This window comes from Dermacentor andersoni, chromosome 3, assembly GCF_023375885.2.
Source record: "Dermacentor andersoni chromosome 3, qqDerAnde1_hic_scaffold, whole genome shotgun sequence".
Classification (NCBI taxonomy): domain Eukaryota; kingdom Metazoa; phylum Arthropoda; class Arachnida; order Ixodida; family Ixodidae; genus Dermacentor; species Dermacentor andersoni.
This window is the reverse complement of record NC_092816.1, coordinates 65366939-65381797: the sequence shown is the minus strand read 5'-3', so window position 1 is coordinate 65381797 and position 14859 is coordinate 65366939. Positions and strand designations below refer to the sequence as shown.

General features: G+C 43.2%; 1 protein-coding gene across 2 annotated transcripts in view; it reads right to left on the bottom strand.

The window, feature by feature from the left end:
• Positions 1 to 14859, bottom strand: part of Syx1A (Syntaxin 1A) — a 55665-nt gene that overhangs the window by 25747 nt on the left and 15059 nt on the right. Inside the window, exons 5-10 of one of the 2 annotated variants that reach the window (XM_050194547.3) lie at positions 13964 to 14037; positions 12996 to 13104; positions 11540 to 11613; positions 10807 to 10944; positions 4125 to 4235; positions 1395 to 2893 (exon numbers count right to left, since the gene is read on the bottom strand). In XM_050194547.3, coding sequence (XP_050050504.1) covers positions 2816 to 2893; positions 4125 to 4235; positions 10807 to 10944; positions 11540 to 11613; positions 12996 to 13104; positions 13964 to 14037 — 584 coding nt within the window. In that variant the 3' untranslated portion in view covers positions 1395 to 2815. Of the gene's footprint in view, positions 1 to 1394; positions 2894 to 4124; positions 4236 to 10806; positions 10945 to 11539; positions 11614 to 12995; positions 13105 to 13963; positions 14038 to 14859 lie in introns of those variants that run through there. The other variant, XM_055062566.2, reaches the window with a different exon arrangement.

The following is a 14859-nucleotide window of genomic DNA, read 5'->3' as shown; positions in this document are numbered from 1 at the left end:
CAAAGGCGCCAGCGCAGGTTACAGATACCAACTGGCCACAGACAACATGAAGGAGGGTGCACTAAATAACAAATGAATCCAGAGAAACACACTTTGGTGCAAACACCAACTACTTCACACAAGATTTGTTCATAATGGCAGTGCCAAAGATCACCACTTTTTTTTTGTGTGTGTGCATAGAATGTCTCGGAGCTGCAGCTATGAGCAACCGTACCTCAGCTATGAGCGACCGTACCTCAGCCACACAGTACACCTAATTCACACTCATTTGAAATCAATCTGTATACAGAACAGATGATGGTAGCTTTACTATACATAAAGTACCATCTTTCAAGTTGCAATTCTTCAAGCATAAGCAACCAAAAATAAGATGAAGAAAAAAGAAAACAGTGAGAAATCTGAGGATTAACACTAGAGCTGAAATGATAATAATAAGCAACACAATGACAAAACAGAGTTATATAGAAAATTGGCTCTCTACAATCAATGAAAAACTGCTCAGGAAGCATGCGGCCACCAGACCATGCATTGGGGTCATACAACTGGAGAGTTGCATAAAAAAAAATCGTAAAAAAAAAAAATAAACACACACAAAAAGCCCGGCTGTTTGTGAACCTTGCAATGCGACTAGTAAGTGGCGGTGCCTCCAAAAGTTTCAAGCCAAGGCTTCCCAAAACTACACACATCTTTTTGCGTGTGTTGAGAAATGCTGCACTAAACGCAGGGCATAGGAACAAAAAAGCACGCATACATCAGGTTCGCAAGCAAATGTCCCACGGTTGCTTTGCAAGCAAGCCATCCCTCGCAAACAATACATGCAAAGTTTCGAGAACCAGGGGCACCCACTGAGAGGTGTGGCATTGCAGCCTAACTTCAGCAGCGTAACCTCTCTAGTAAATTGTTAATGGTGCAGGGAAGACATTACACGAAATATGCCTGTCATTCTTAACTGTCATGCTGTCTTTTTTCCTGCTCTGCCGTGTTGTGCAAAAGCAACTACCAAGGTATTTACCAACAGAATTCCACAATGCCTGTCCACTTTTTACCTTTTGCAGACGCCCGAGGTGTTTTTCGCCAACACTGTTAGAGGCATTTACAAAGCAAATGACAGAGCAGATTTGTTCTTCACAACCAAAGAAGGAACCTTTCGTGTCACTCAATTGGTGTTCTTTGCCAAAAAAAAGCAGCTTCATAACTATAAATTGTAACGCTTGTTTAGGACTTGCTCGTGATTATTGCACTGTAGCTTAATTCTTACTGAAGACGGGAAGTTATGCACAGACAAAAATCAAACACAGCCCACAGCGGCTAATTTTCTTCACTGTGCCTTTTCTCTTTGCCCGAACTGAAGGTTACATTTCAACCAACGATGGTTTAGTTAGATTTCAGCCAGGTATAGTTGTAAAACTTCCCAAGGTTTATTCTGAAAGTTCACAAGCAATAAGACGGGAAGCAGCCATTACAATAAGGAAATTGTGCAGTAGGAAAGCTGAAACTAGTGCCTCAATATAACATAGACCAAAGATGAAGTCACCAGCTAAGGGAGCAGAAAAATAAAAATTTTCGTGATGAGCTCTTTCCAAATGTTGGTTCACACTTTCAATAGGTAAAGGCAAGTAAAAGACAAAACGCACTGCATCTTTTGCCTCACGTCTTGTTGTGTTTCGTATCTTTTCCAATGTCACCTTGTGAACAATTAAAAAGACAAAATGCGTGCACATGCACATTCGCCCGCGAGATAACATTCCAAATGTGTGTAAGCCCTGCAGGACACTCAGCCAGCCAGCACACTTAAGCAGTAGCACATACTTTTTATCTCAGCGCACCACTAGCATCACGGTCAACTCCCATTAGCGGTGAGAGAAGGGAGACCACTGAACACAGAAGTAGCTCATTCGGCAGAAGAGGCAAATAGCACTAGCCCCCCATTTTTGATTTCAGCTCAGCAACTCGGCCCTGCGGAGCGCCGTTCACATTCCTTCAGTTTCTCCCATTCCAATTTCCTGTATATGCAGCAGCCATTACAAGAAAACCACCAGGACAGTCCTGCTGAGCAGATATGCAGCGGCCAACCAGCAGTGTAGACGGTGCCGGCCAAGCAGTGCACAAGCAACAGGTTCTTCCGTTGACCAGCAAACTTTTCGTTGCACCTATGAAATTCGCTAACCCTCATATCATTAAATGTTCCTCCACTAAACAATTCAACAGGCTTCAGAAAGTGTAAGGTGAGCGCCAGTCCTTGGCCAAAGTGGTCACCATGCTTTTAAGATGCTCCCCAGAGATCCCAATGCCTCTAATTTTGTATGTATGTACTCTTCAATGTTTTGATGTTTACAAGAAGGCATTGGAGTTAATATGCATTTTTTGAGCATCTCCTCATCACAAGGAAAAGCTGAGGGGCGTTACTAATGTGTTACGTTTACTTTGGTGAAGAGGCGACGCTGTCCTACACTCAGTGGAGTCAAAGCCTGTTGGTGAATATGGGAGTAACTCTCTGCAGCTAACCACAATAAAAAAGGAAGGTGGCATCAAGTTTGGTCAAATGAAAGAAACTGAATATAAAGTAATGAAAGATATAAGGGGGGGGATACAACCAAAATGTCGTTCAGCAGTTGGCACAGGCAGCCAAACACTGAGGCATAATAAATTCAGGGGCGCATTCACGTTTTGTTGCTGGGCATGATGAATGTGCGGTGCAGGGAAGAGGAGAGGGCAGCCTTGCCAACAGACATTACGCATCGTCTTCAACAATCTTTTTTCGAGCACTCAAGCACTGTTGTAGGCTCTTCCTTCGTGTCCAGGTTGCTCTGGTCCCTCATGACAAATTCACGGCAAGGATTATGATTATAATGATGAGTATCACAGCCACGATGGAGATTATAATGATGCACTTCTGCAGAGCACAAACGGTCGGTGCCGTGGTTTTGTTGAGGAGAACAATCGGCAATCGGGAAGTGGTGGGGAAAAAAAAAGGAAGAGTGCAGGCAAGCACGGAAGGGAAAAAAAGGGAGGAAAAACAAAAATACAAAAGTAAGTAACTGAAACTGAAAATACTCAAAGGATGCAAAGCAAAATTAGAACAAAAATTAAATAAACTGATGGAAATCAACACATCATATGGGTGAACATGAATGACCCAACGACCCTATTTTCCATTTTAGCTATTTAGCCAATTAAGTGTGTCCATTAAATGTTTCTCATTTCTGCACATGAAGTGTGACAAGCCTTGCTTCAAACTGTGGTGAGCAACTACTATACTGACATTCGACAATATTATAATAATAATAAAAAGAAAACATGCGCTCTGCTGCAAATCATGCAAAAATATCCAGTTATGGCTGCTTGCATGTAAAACATTTCTACTTTCCAATTAAGTAAGAAAAGCAAAAAGAATGAGTGGGCCTGTACAAATGAAAGCGGCTCTCAGTGAGGTATATCTGGTGTGCTCATATGCAAAAGCCTTCGCGTTTTAATAAATGTGCACAGAAACATTCTGAAAGACGTATCTGGTCCAACTTAAAAACCAAGCATGGCTGGCTTTTTCCTTGCCTTGGAATACAAAAGGCTAGTTGAGCCCATGCTTTAAAATCACATTGCTAAGACAAACAAACACAAGAGAATAGCTTCCTTTGCAGTCTTGGCTATGCTTACTATAAAACTGCAACAATGTTTTGCCTGTACATTATAAACAAGTGGAATGCATCAGCTTTTAATTAACCACAGGGATCTACAAGTCTCCACTTAAGTTAGAGTGTGTTGTTCAGAGTTGCTTTAATTTAGTCAGTTGCACAATCTTCTTAAACAAGTGATGAAAAAATAAAAGAGAAAAATAATAAAAACAAAGAAAAGGAAAGAGGAGCACGCTGACCATTCTATGACGTCCGGTTCTGAAGGACTCAAGACCGGTACACATCCCACTACCATGCTCTGCGCATACTATTATACGCTGTGTGAGCCGCATAGTGGAATAGCGTTCTGTCCCAAATGATGAATGATAAAACGTGAAGCTAACTTCGGAGTAAATGACTGCTGCTATTTGAGCACCTCATCTGCTCTTGTCTGAATAATGTAGAGCTGCTGGGACAGCTGTGCAGCAGAGGCTGAAAGAGCCACATCGAACTCACCCTTCGGGCCTTGCTTTGGTAGACGAGTGCTTTTTTGGTATCCTGCTTGGCAGTCTCGATGTAGTCCCGTGCATGCTCTACATGGTATTCAATCCTGTCGATCATCTCTCCCTGTAAGAATGCATGGCAGTGTGTCAGAATGTAAAGGGATCATTGCCAATGCCCTTCCTAACTGCCCCATTTAAAGCCTTAGATGAGGCTAAGGAGGAATCGCCCTTTGGTTAAACATGAACGATACTCTGAAACTGTAATGGACAACAATTACAGTTTAGTTTGATCAATGCAAAAACATTTGAATGTTAATGAAAACACTTCCCCACTGTTTCACTTGGTGGTGTGACAAGTTAAGGCATTCACACGATACTTTGTGCATCTGTGTTACCTTTCCTTAAAACAAAAACAATCACAAGCACCATGCATTGGCAGTGTTGTTCCACCAATCTCATACACAGACAGCCCACTGTGGTTGTGTCTTCTGTGTGTCTTACGATCAATTTGAAGATGTAACCAGCGGTATGTTAGTCAGCAACATCTGGAGCTCTGTAACCCCAATGCAGAGAACTCATGGTTACCTCGTGCAACTGAAAATGCACTCGAACCTCGTGATAACGAAACAGGGCATAATGAAGCAAATTCAATTCCCCTTGCCATCTCCACAGAGATCAATGTACAGTAAAACCTAGTTAAACCGTACCCGCTTAAAAAGTAGTAAAGTCAGATCCCCGACTCAGCGGCCATTAAACAATGTGTTTTGCATCCACATAAACCGTACTTATTGCGTACATAACGGTTATTGCGTATCGCGTACATAACGGTTAACACGTAGTGTTTCCACTTTTCGTTGCGCAAACATGGCGGTGCTTTGTCTCCATCGGGCGGCCTGGCAGAACAACAAGCCTCAGAGATCTGAACAACGGCCTCCAAGCGCCCTGAGCGGTTGCGCGTGAAGCCACATTGACATCAACATCATTTTGGCCCCGTCCCAGAGAGCGTTGTAGCATCATGTAAGCGAGGACTTGCGTCATGCCGAAACTCGGATCATAAAAGACACCAGGTGCTCAGCATAGAAGCAAAATTAGACATCGTTCGTGCTGTCGAACGTGACCCGAAGAAGTCGGAGCTGGCACGCGACATGGGTCTACTGTTGACTTCGGTGTGTGGCATTTGGAATGTGAAGTTGCTTGGCAGCGCTGCTGCAACCGCGAAGAGATGTCGGCTGCGAGGTTAGATTTTTGGCCATTGTTGCCTCCGTTTTGCCGAAGTGTCGCCTAGCGACAGTGATAAGGATGGCACAGAAAGTGACAGCACCGGCGATTCAGGCCCGACAGTGGCAGAAGCTGCGCGTTACGTCAGCCTCACGAATGCAATCGTCGCAACGAAAACAGCACCTCGCAATGAAAAGGCGCCCCGCGAATTCTGCAATGCTACAGCACCCGCGCGCGGAGAATATGCAACACTAACAAGGAATCTGCAATGCGAGTGTGCTGAGAAGAGGGGGCTGGTTGAAAAGCTGGCTCGCAGCTTCAGTAAGTTTGAGGCCACTGTCGTCACTGCTAGGCCGCGGCGGCATCAAACAAAAATAACGCTTGTCGCGCGAAGTAAATAAATACTGCATGTTTTTTTCCCTTTCATCACACTCTCTCTTCCGTTTCTGACAGGTAAGTGGGTGATCTCATGCTATTTCGGATAAGCAGTACTACCGTTTAGTACGTACTTTTCCCGAGCTTCGGCCAAGTACTGTTTAATGAGGTTTCACTGTATTTGTATGTATGGACGATATACATGGTCTTGGTTTAACAAAATAAAATTGTCATGACAAACCAGATACATCTCCGAAACTAAAAAAATACCGACTATTGCACACTGGGCATATCGCTATCCATTGGTTTCAGCACTCATTTGGCACGGCAGTTCAAAATTCCTGTCGAATACACCATCGAGCAACATTGGTTACCACTGTGTGCAGACACACATACAGTGGCCATGTACAAGCAGCACTTTTCTCTTGCTGCAATACGTAGCTGGCAAGACTAGGCGCCCCCATTTTGGACGCATAGAAAGTGGGCGTGCATTACATTCGGTGGTGCGTTAAAATCATGCAAATTTTGCCAAATGAATCAATCACTGTTGTGTTTTGAAGTTTTTATTGCGTATCTTGTATAACTCAATCTGCCGGATAATTTGATCAATTATGTCGGTCCCGTCCGGGCCGAATTACCTGAAGTCGGCTGTGCTTCCAAGGGTTTCGTGAAATCTCGCAAATGCAACACTACAATATAAAATCATGGAGGTTGCCTGAGAATACCGCCCCAGATGTGTAGTCGGCACAGCATATTGTGTGCCACGTGCTGTTCGAACACGATGAACTTTGTTCGCATTGCAGCGTGCTAGCTGTTCCCCTTGACCACATCGTCATTTCGCTGGTTTCATGACAATATGAGAAAGCCAAAGGGAAAGAGGATGCAAAAGAACATCACTTTGGAACAGAAGGAGCCTATAATAAAAGCTGTCGTGCCAGGTGATAACTAGGCGCGTGTTACACACTCCAGAGATTATTTTGCTGCTGTTTCATTGAAATTTAATCACATATGTGGCTGTGTAGTGGTTCGGTGGGCCCCAGTGTCGTAGCCTTCTTTGCATGTTTAAAGTTGTGCACACCCATTGGGCAATAATCGATATCAGAAAGTAATTTCGGCTTCCCCTTCAACTTCGTTATAAGGACGTTCAAGTGTACAGTGACCAGAGACCAGATTTTGGCAAATGCCTATTTGTTTTCCATGCACCAGAGCCCCACCCTTTTGGTGTATGAGCATGAACTATAGGTTAAAGGGACACCAAAGACCGTATTTAAATACCATTCCATAAACCTCGCAATGCTTGTTTCGTGCCATGAAAAGACTTAGTTTACGAGAAAACTGCATCTGAAGGGTCCGAATATACCTTTTTAGAAATTCAAATCTCCCGCCACCTAACCAAGGGAGTGGCGACGTTGCATACGACATCACCACCCTTTGCAGCCGTCCGTGAGTAAAACGGCGCCTGACAGACGGCGGTATCAAGCTAAGAAAGAGTGGTGGATTCGTCTATGCAGCTGCTTTTTGGTCAAATGGTGCAGACCATTTGCACATCCTGCGACATCACATGGAAGTTGAATTCTCTGCTACTAGCAGTTTGTGCGAGTTTTGCGAGCCAGCAAATACCAGCGCAGCACTATGTGATAATGGAACTACTGAAACGCGACAGCGTGGGTGGCGCAGAGTCGAGCAAACACGAAATATTTCGACTGCCCACGTCGCTGTCAAGTATAATTTGAATGAGTTCTTTTGTCTAAAAATGAAATAGAACTGGACAAGTAGCATTTTATTTTGTCTTATAATACAATACAAGGCTGTTTTTTTGCAACGAGTGGTTGGGTACTAGTGACAGAATTTAACTGAGGAGTGCTTTAATCATCGGGCAAGTACTTGAATGTCCCAGGAGAGTCTCTAATCATGTCCTGCATTTACCTCAATTTCTCAATTATTAAGGCTCTAATCGAGACAATATTGACACCTTAAGGATTCTCGAGCACTAATCTACCACTTTAGCGTGACTATATATTTGCCTTTAATGTCCCTTTAAGAAGTGGTTTAGCATTGACATTGTAGTGCTTATTAATCTCTAGTTATCCCCAGCATGTCTATGTAAGCGTACCATATTTATGCGAATCTGGGCCGGTAGTTTTTCCAAATAATCATATACAAAACTCTAGGGTCGGCTTAGATTCGAGGATATTAAAAAACGCGCCAGTTTGTGACTGAAGACAATAAATATAATCCACAGCTAGCGCCATCAAGAAAAGTCACTATCGCAGCCACTACTAGTCGGGCCAGTAGCCAAATGAAGTACACGAACGAAGTCGTCGCTTTGACCTGTGTAGTATCGGAGCTGATTCTACGGTATCGGCGTGCGGTGTGGCGTTACTGCAATGGCACACTATAGTGCCGCTTTCAAACGAAAAGTTGTACTAGCCACAGAAGCATAGTCAGCCAGGCGGGACTTCAGCATCGATGAGAAAAACGTCCTTCGTTGGAAGGGGCAATGGGAGACGCTTTTGAGTGTGCCGCAATGAGGAGATGATAGCGATAAGTAAGATAAGCGTGCAATAACAGAGAGGAGCTGTTCACTGAGATCGTGCTGCGTTTCAATGCGTGCGACGCCGCACTGTCTGCGCATGCATGGCGGCAGGGACGCGAGCTTGCGCGCATCCGCAAGTGTACGTGTGGCCTGGGCTATAGGGACGATGCTAACGACGGTGACGACGTAGAGTGAGCTCTGCATGTTCATATTAAATAAATGCTCTTATCATTTTGTGAATGCTGTCCTCACTTCTTTTGTTGAGCCTACATTCAAGGTAAGCTTTTTTAATTTTTTCTGGCTTCGAACATTCGGTGGTCAGCTTGGAATCGGAGCCGGCATAGATTCGAGTGAATACGGTATTTTTGTTTTTAGCACCTGAAAATTATTTTTTAGGGTTCTCTTCTTGTTTTGAAAGCCCACTCAATTTCTTCTTTCCACAAGACCTGGCAGCATTGGCAGACACTGTTTGACAACGGCAATGCGCTTGACGATGTGACCTGGTAAATAAGGAGATTGCATTGCCAACGTTACTGAAGCTTTTGAGGGTTTCACACCACCTGCCTAACAGTCACTGGCAAGGACAGTGAAAGAGGTCACAAAATGCCTACCCTCTTTGGCCGTGGACACTGCAGATATGAATTTAGAGTAATTCACAGTATTTTGAGAAACGTGTACTGTAGACAGTAGCTTAGGAATAATATTGGCTGCGTGTATGTTAGGCGGAAGTGTGCAAAGCGTGCTGGAAGTGACTGTAGTTAAGTGGTCATCTTCATTATTATTATTATTATTACTATTTATAATTTTTTTTTTTTTGCAGTGGCTCCGCTCGTTTTGTGGTTGTATAAGCACGCCGGCCGACAGCGGCTCACCTAAACTCTGCTACACATGAGCAATAAACTGCACCTCTCTGTAATAAACTCTACCCTACTCGTCACTCTGCTCCCCACTACTCTACTCTTTTAAATAAATATGAGGAAATATACATGGTCTTGTGGCCCAATGTGTGACAAAAACAAAAGCGCGCCACAATGAATAAATGCATAGCAATATTTAAAAAAAAATAAGACTCCTTGGGAACAGTTCATGAGTCACGACACAGAAAATGCACCATAAAACAAGTTCAATGCATCCCATGTGTATTGCAGCAGCTGTCGAAAAAAGTTTGTGCACAGGTGCAGTCTGTCTAGACAAGAAACGTGACTTTTGTTCTTCTGCTAAAAGAAATTTAGGGTTCTTATAGGTGAACACTTTGGAATCCCAGGTGCACAAAACTGTCAAACATATACATATATATATATATGTATATAAAATCTCCATTCACATTGCTCGAGGTTGAGCCTTGCTCATTTTCAGCCTACGAATTCCGAGTTAGTAGAGGCACAACTCCTACATTCTGAGATGATTGAGTGAAATCCTGGTAATTTGAAATATCTTAATTCAAGTGGTGAATAATTAGAACTGATCAGTCGATCCCGGCAGAGCCGCATGTACTTAAATGGGAAAAAATACTTCCACCAGTTTGAACTGCGACAACCGCACAATCGTTATTTGAAAAATAATTTCTCACCCCCCTCTCATGGACTGCATTTTGTACAAGCCTGAGTCAAAGGCCAATGTCCAGTGCATCTTTAGCCACCATATTGACTGAGTAGAAACAATTTGTTGGGCGAGTTGGTTCATGGCTGAGAAGGAAAAAAATGGTAGCACAAGAGAAAGGAGGACAAGGCCAGTCCTGTGCTCTCGTCACGTCCTCGTTTCTTTTGCGCTGCCGTTTTTTTCCTTCTCAACCGTATCGACAAGTACTGAGGAAATTGAGCCTTTAGTATTGCATGATACGGTTGACCCTCAGAGCATGCATTAACTACCCTTGAAACCGAGTAAAGAGCTGCATGATTAAACGTTTTGGGATACTTTCAATGTGTGTCGCGCTTCAGCGGATAAGCAAATTAATGATGCAGAAAAGAATTTGTTCTTTTTTAAGGCTTTCCGCATTGCCACCGAATGACCAGTGGTAAATGCTGTGGTGTGAATTACTATACACATAATCCACGGGGCACACCAGTGTGATTATCTTTCTTTTTGAATTACCAGCAGGAAATAGTTGCACTAGCATGGTGATCCGTAATTTCCAAGATAGCATCTCTAAAAACGAATTTATAAGGCACTAGGCCTTTGGGTTACGATACAGTCACCAACCGATAATTAAGACAGCTTTGAGGAAACATCGAACACCTTACATTGCGTACTGCTTGAGAATTAGAACCCTGTCGCACTCTGCCTGCACAACCATGCCACTTTGGCCACCAAGTTGACCAAGTTAAGCCGAAAAGCGACATCTTCATATGTCGCCAGCATGGTCACCAACGCATCCTTGAAATCAAAAGTAGCGGTCTGTCTAGTCAGTCACTTCGTGTAAATGACAGCAAATCTTAATGTGTGACAGGGGGTAGAAGAGAAGTTCAAAGAGGTCATCTATATTCTGCGTAGGCTGTTTCGTAATGTTTGGGAAGCACCTGTCCAACAACACTTGCTCAAGCAAGACACTCATCCCCAGTGCACACACCTGGCTTTCTACGAGCATGGCCATGTCCATGAACATGTCATGTAGCTCCCGAATGCTCGTCTCCAGCTTGATGATGTCTGCATGCCGGGCCTCGATGTCAGCCAGCGTCTGCTTCGCCTGCTGCGTCTCCATGATGATCTAACCAAGAGGGAGGAAGGAGGGATGGCATTGCAGGTGAATTAGCCTCTGCAAAATGGCACTGCTTGCAAGAAGAGGGACGATTTCACATGGCTTGCGGCGGTTATCAACAGCGATAAGAGAACAACTAGTTGCTAAACTCTAGATCTCAGTAGTACTGAACACCCCTATAGAAGCGTGAAGCTGCAGGATTAAGTGACCAAGACAACGAGTAGCAAGAAAACCAATGATTGATAACTTTTAAAAAATCCATGCGTCTTTCACAAGTGTCAATGTGTGCCGTAATGGTACAAGTAGCTCTGCATTCAATAGAATGCAAAAGTGCTGCTGCAAGACCACAGTGTGTCTCTTGTTTCATTTTGTTAACATTCTCTTATGTGCAGGACACACACGTGTACATGTGTATGCACACACGCACAAACAGCTATACAACATTAGCAACATATGTCAATCGCACCATGACTTGTCCTTTTGGTGCTATTTTCGTAACACTTTCTCCAACGAAATGGACTTTACTTTCCCATTAAGCTTCGCTTAAAAGGCAGTCAAATGCTTGTCACTGTGGCCTGTCACTTAAAAACAGATCAACACTTACTCCTTGTGTAAAGATGGCAGGGTTCCCGCTCTCCAACATCTCTTCAAGCTCTTCGTTGGTTGTCATACGCCCAGCTGCAGAAGACAAAGCATATGCGGTTTGATAATGCACTACAGCTGCAGAAGCCTATGACAGCTTGACATTTGACGACTGCACATCTCAAGCACACATCATAACTTGGTACACTAAGACGATGAAAGGGCAAGACAATCCTTCTGTTATCAAATAAACAAGTGTGTGAAACAAGGCAGCCTGAAACTTTCACCAAATTTCGAAAATTAAAGACGAAGAAAAGAAAACGACGAGGCCATGCTTTATACCAACAGTTTCCAGACAGTGGATACCAGGCGACATGCCGCTCTTCACACGTCTGCGTACAGCTTGCAGCTAGTTGGCTGGGTCATTAAGCAGCATTTTCTCAGTCCAATTAAAACTGTCGACATTCTACAATGTAATGGTTTTCGAAGAACTAGAGACTCTCCACAAACACGAACATCTGTTCAAACTTGGACACTAATCCAGTGCTTCTTAGCATAGATAGCCTAGCGTAGCACAGAAGAGCACATGAAAGTAGGTTCACAACATTAACTCAAGGTAATCCAATAATAACAAAGCATGATAGCCCAAGCTTCCCGAGACTCTTCAACAGATCAGTACTCTTTCTACAGCTCTATAATTACACAACTGTCTAAAGACAACTGCTCAATGTAGCTGAATAAAATAGATCCTTTTTCTGCATCTATGAACTGAACAAAGCAGTGCACTGGTTGTTTCTTGGCATACAAACATCAGTGATTCAAGCCCCCTGGAAACACTTCATGTTTCTAGCTAAAACAATTTTTAATGCAACCGAGGCAAACTAATTAATAGATCAATAAATACTGTGGCCTTTATATCATGGTAAATTAGGCTGACTCGATGTGTTTGGGCAAACAAGAAGCTAGACCTCTAAAAACAAGTCCAAATAAGTTCCACAGCTGGCCCATAGGTAGCCCAATACTCTGACAATATTTCATACTAAGAATGCCTATTCTTCCTTAGTGTATGAATTTTGAAGAACCTTGAGCAAAAATGGCCAAAGACTGGTTGCCATCCTCACAAAGAAACCTTGCACTAACCCAATAATAGTGGTTACTCTTGGGCAGCCTTTGAGTTTTGACAAATTTCTAGTCTACAAGAACATTGCACTCCAGACCACAGAGTGTGTCTGTAGCCTGAATATGACCATGCCAGTGGATTCATGCATGTGAGAACACAAATTGATTTACCTTTTAAAACAAAAAGGCTGAAAGCTGACAAACCTTATAATGACTACAATAACCAAACGAACTGTGCAAACAACTTCGTGAAAACAGGCCAAAATCCACCTGCAGGTCTGGTGTGCTTGGGGTCAATACACTACCAAACATTAGTAAAGTATTTAAATGCAAATTACTCAAACTAGTGTGGAACTTACTGATTTCTAGTTGCCGCTGAATGCGAGCCTTGCACCTCTCCCTGTAATCTGTTTGGGTTTTGTTGTAGTCTGTCATCACTTCCACAAACTTCTGAGACAGCATTGAATGCTGCATGTCGAATGGATACAGAGGGTGGCAGGAAAATGGAGAAAAGAGACAAGAAAGAGAGAGAGATGGTCACTTTAGTAATGGCTACAGGGAAGACAGCATTCCAAATTACATTAAATGTTCTGGTCGGCTCATTACAGGCATCCTGCTCCAAGTACATGGTGAACATCGCATGGCTTGAAAAGACAATGGACGACATACACTGGCACCGACACTCCTATGTTAGTGCATCCGTATGTCACGTATGTTGCATTCTTGTTTAACTTTCCCTCTGGCTTTTCAGCTGTTAGATGTTCACGATGACTGCAAAACCAACTGACCAATGTCCAAGCCATCACAAAGACTAAATGTTGCTGCAATGTGATAGCACACAGTAGCGTACATGCGCAACCTGAAGTGAAGACTGTGGTGCACACGTGAACACACAAAAGCTGCCAGCAGTTGTCAATTCAAGGCTAAATTAAGATTTTTTGGAAGCAGCATAGTCCTTATACTTTTCCTGGAGATATAATTATATTATGAAATGCTAAGCACATGGAAAGAAAACACTGTAGGTGCCTGCATTTGATGCAATTAGGCATTAAGATTTATTTTTAGCACAAGAGTGCAATAGGCTGAATCTGCTGACAAGGCCTAGTATTGCTGTGCTGTTTTGAGAATGGGCTCTAATTGCTATACTGACTACTCAAAAAGAACCTGCCAAATTTATGCTTTATGGGTAACAACATACCATTCATGAGTTCAAAACAGTGCTCTTCGAAATTCACTTTGCATGTCTACCAGAAGGAAATGACTTTTCTTTCTCCTTCAAGGTCAGGTCACACAGTGATGCAAGGCCAGAACGCTTTTGGCTTGTTACCTGTGTCTTGCGTATCCTGAAGTCTGCGGACATCATTTGCGTCTGTTCCAACTGCTCAATGTTCTGCTCCATGACTGGAAACAGGATTGAGAGAAAAAAAATGAGAAAGTAAATAACAACGAATGGCATTCCTGAATATGCACTTTGTGACAACAGGTTTCAAAAGACTTAGATGCTATAAATGGGAGACTCTAACAGGCACTGAAGCCAAAGCAGGCAAATGTGCACATAGGTGCTTTAGGTGCACATGGAAACATTATGTCCCTTTCGCTTAGGGTGGGCAATTAGTGGGTGTTATTAAGTGGGTGTTAGCTATAGACTGCACTACAATTTATCATGTCACCGTGGTATTAAGACATAGCTCAGAACGTCAGAATTAGCAGTAATCTCTTACGAAGCCAGTTGTCAATCAAAACATGCAGAACCCTTCTTGCAATGTAGAACAATGCTTTGATTGATTCATAGGGTTTTAATATCCCAGAGTAGCACTGGGACTGTTAGAGATGCTGTAGTGAATGACTCCGAATTAACTTTGACCACCTCACCTGGGGATTCTTTATCATGATCTTTATCTAAGTACATGAGTGTTTTTGCATTCTGCCTCCTGCAAAATGCAACTGTAGTGGCCAAAAATCAAACCCAAGACCTCGTGCTTGGCAGCATAATACTAGTATAGCCATGGAGCCACAGCTGCAGGTGGATCTAGGTATCTGCAGGTGTCTACAGGTGTCTTATATCGGCGTCCCAAGGTGCATTTTCGATTGCAGTTGAGCCCGACTGGAATTGAACTTCTCAATTGTAATTGGCTCCCTTCCGTAGATTGTGCAAAGGAGCCAATCGCTGTCGAGATACTCAATCCCAATTGGACTTTAGCATGGTCAAGGGTGCACCGTGCG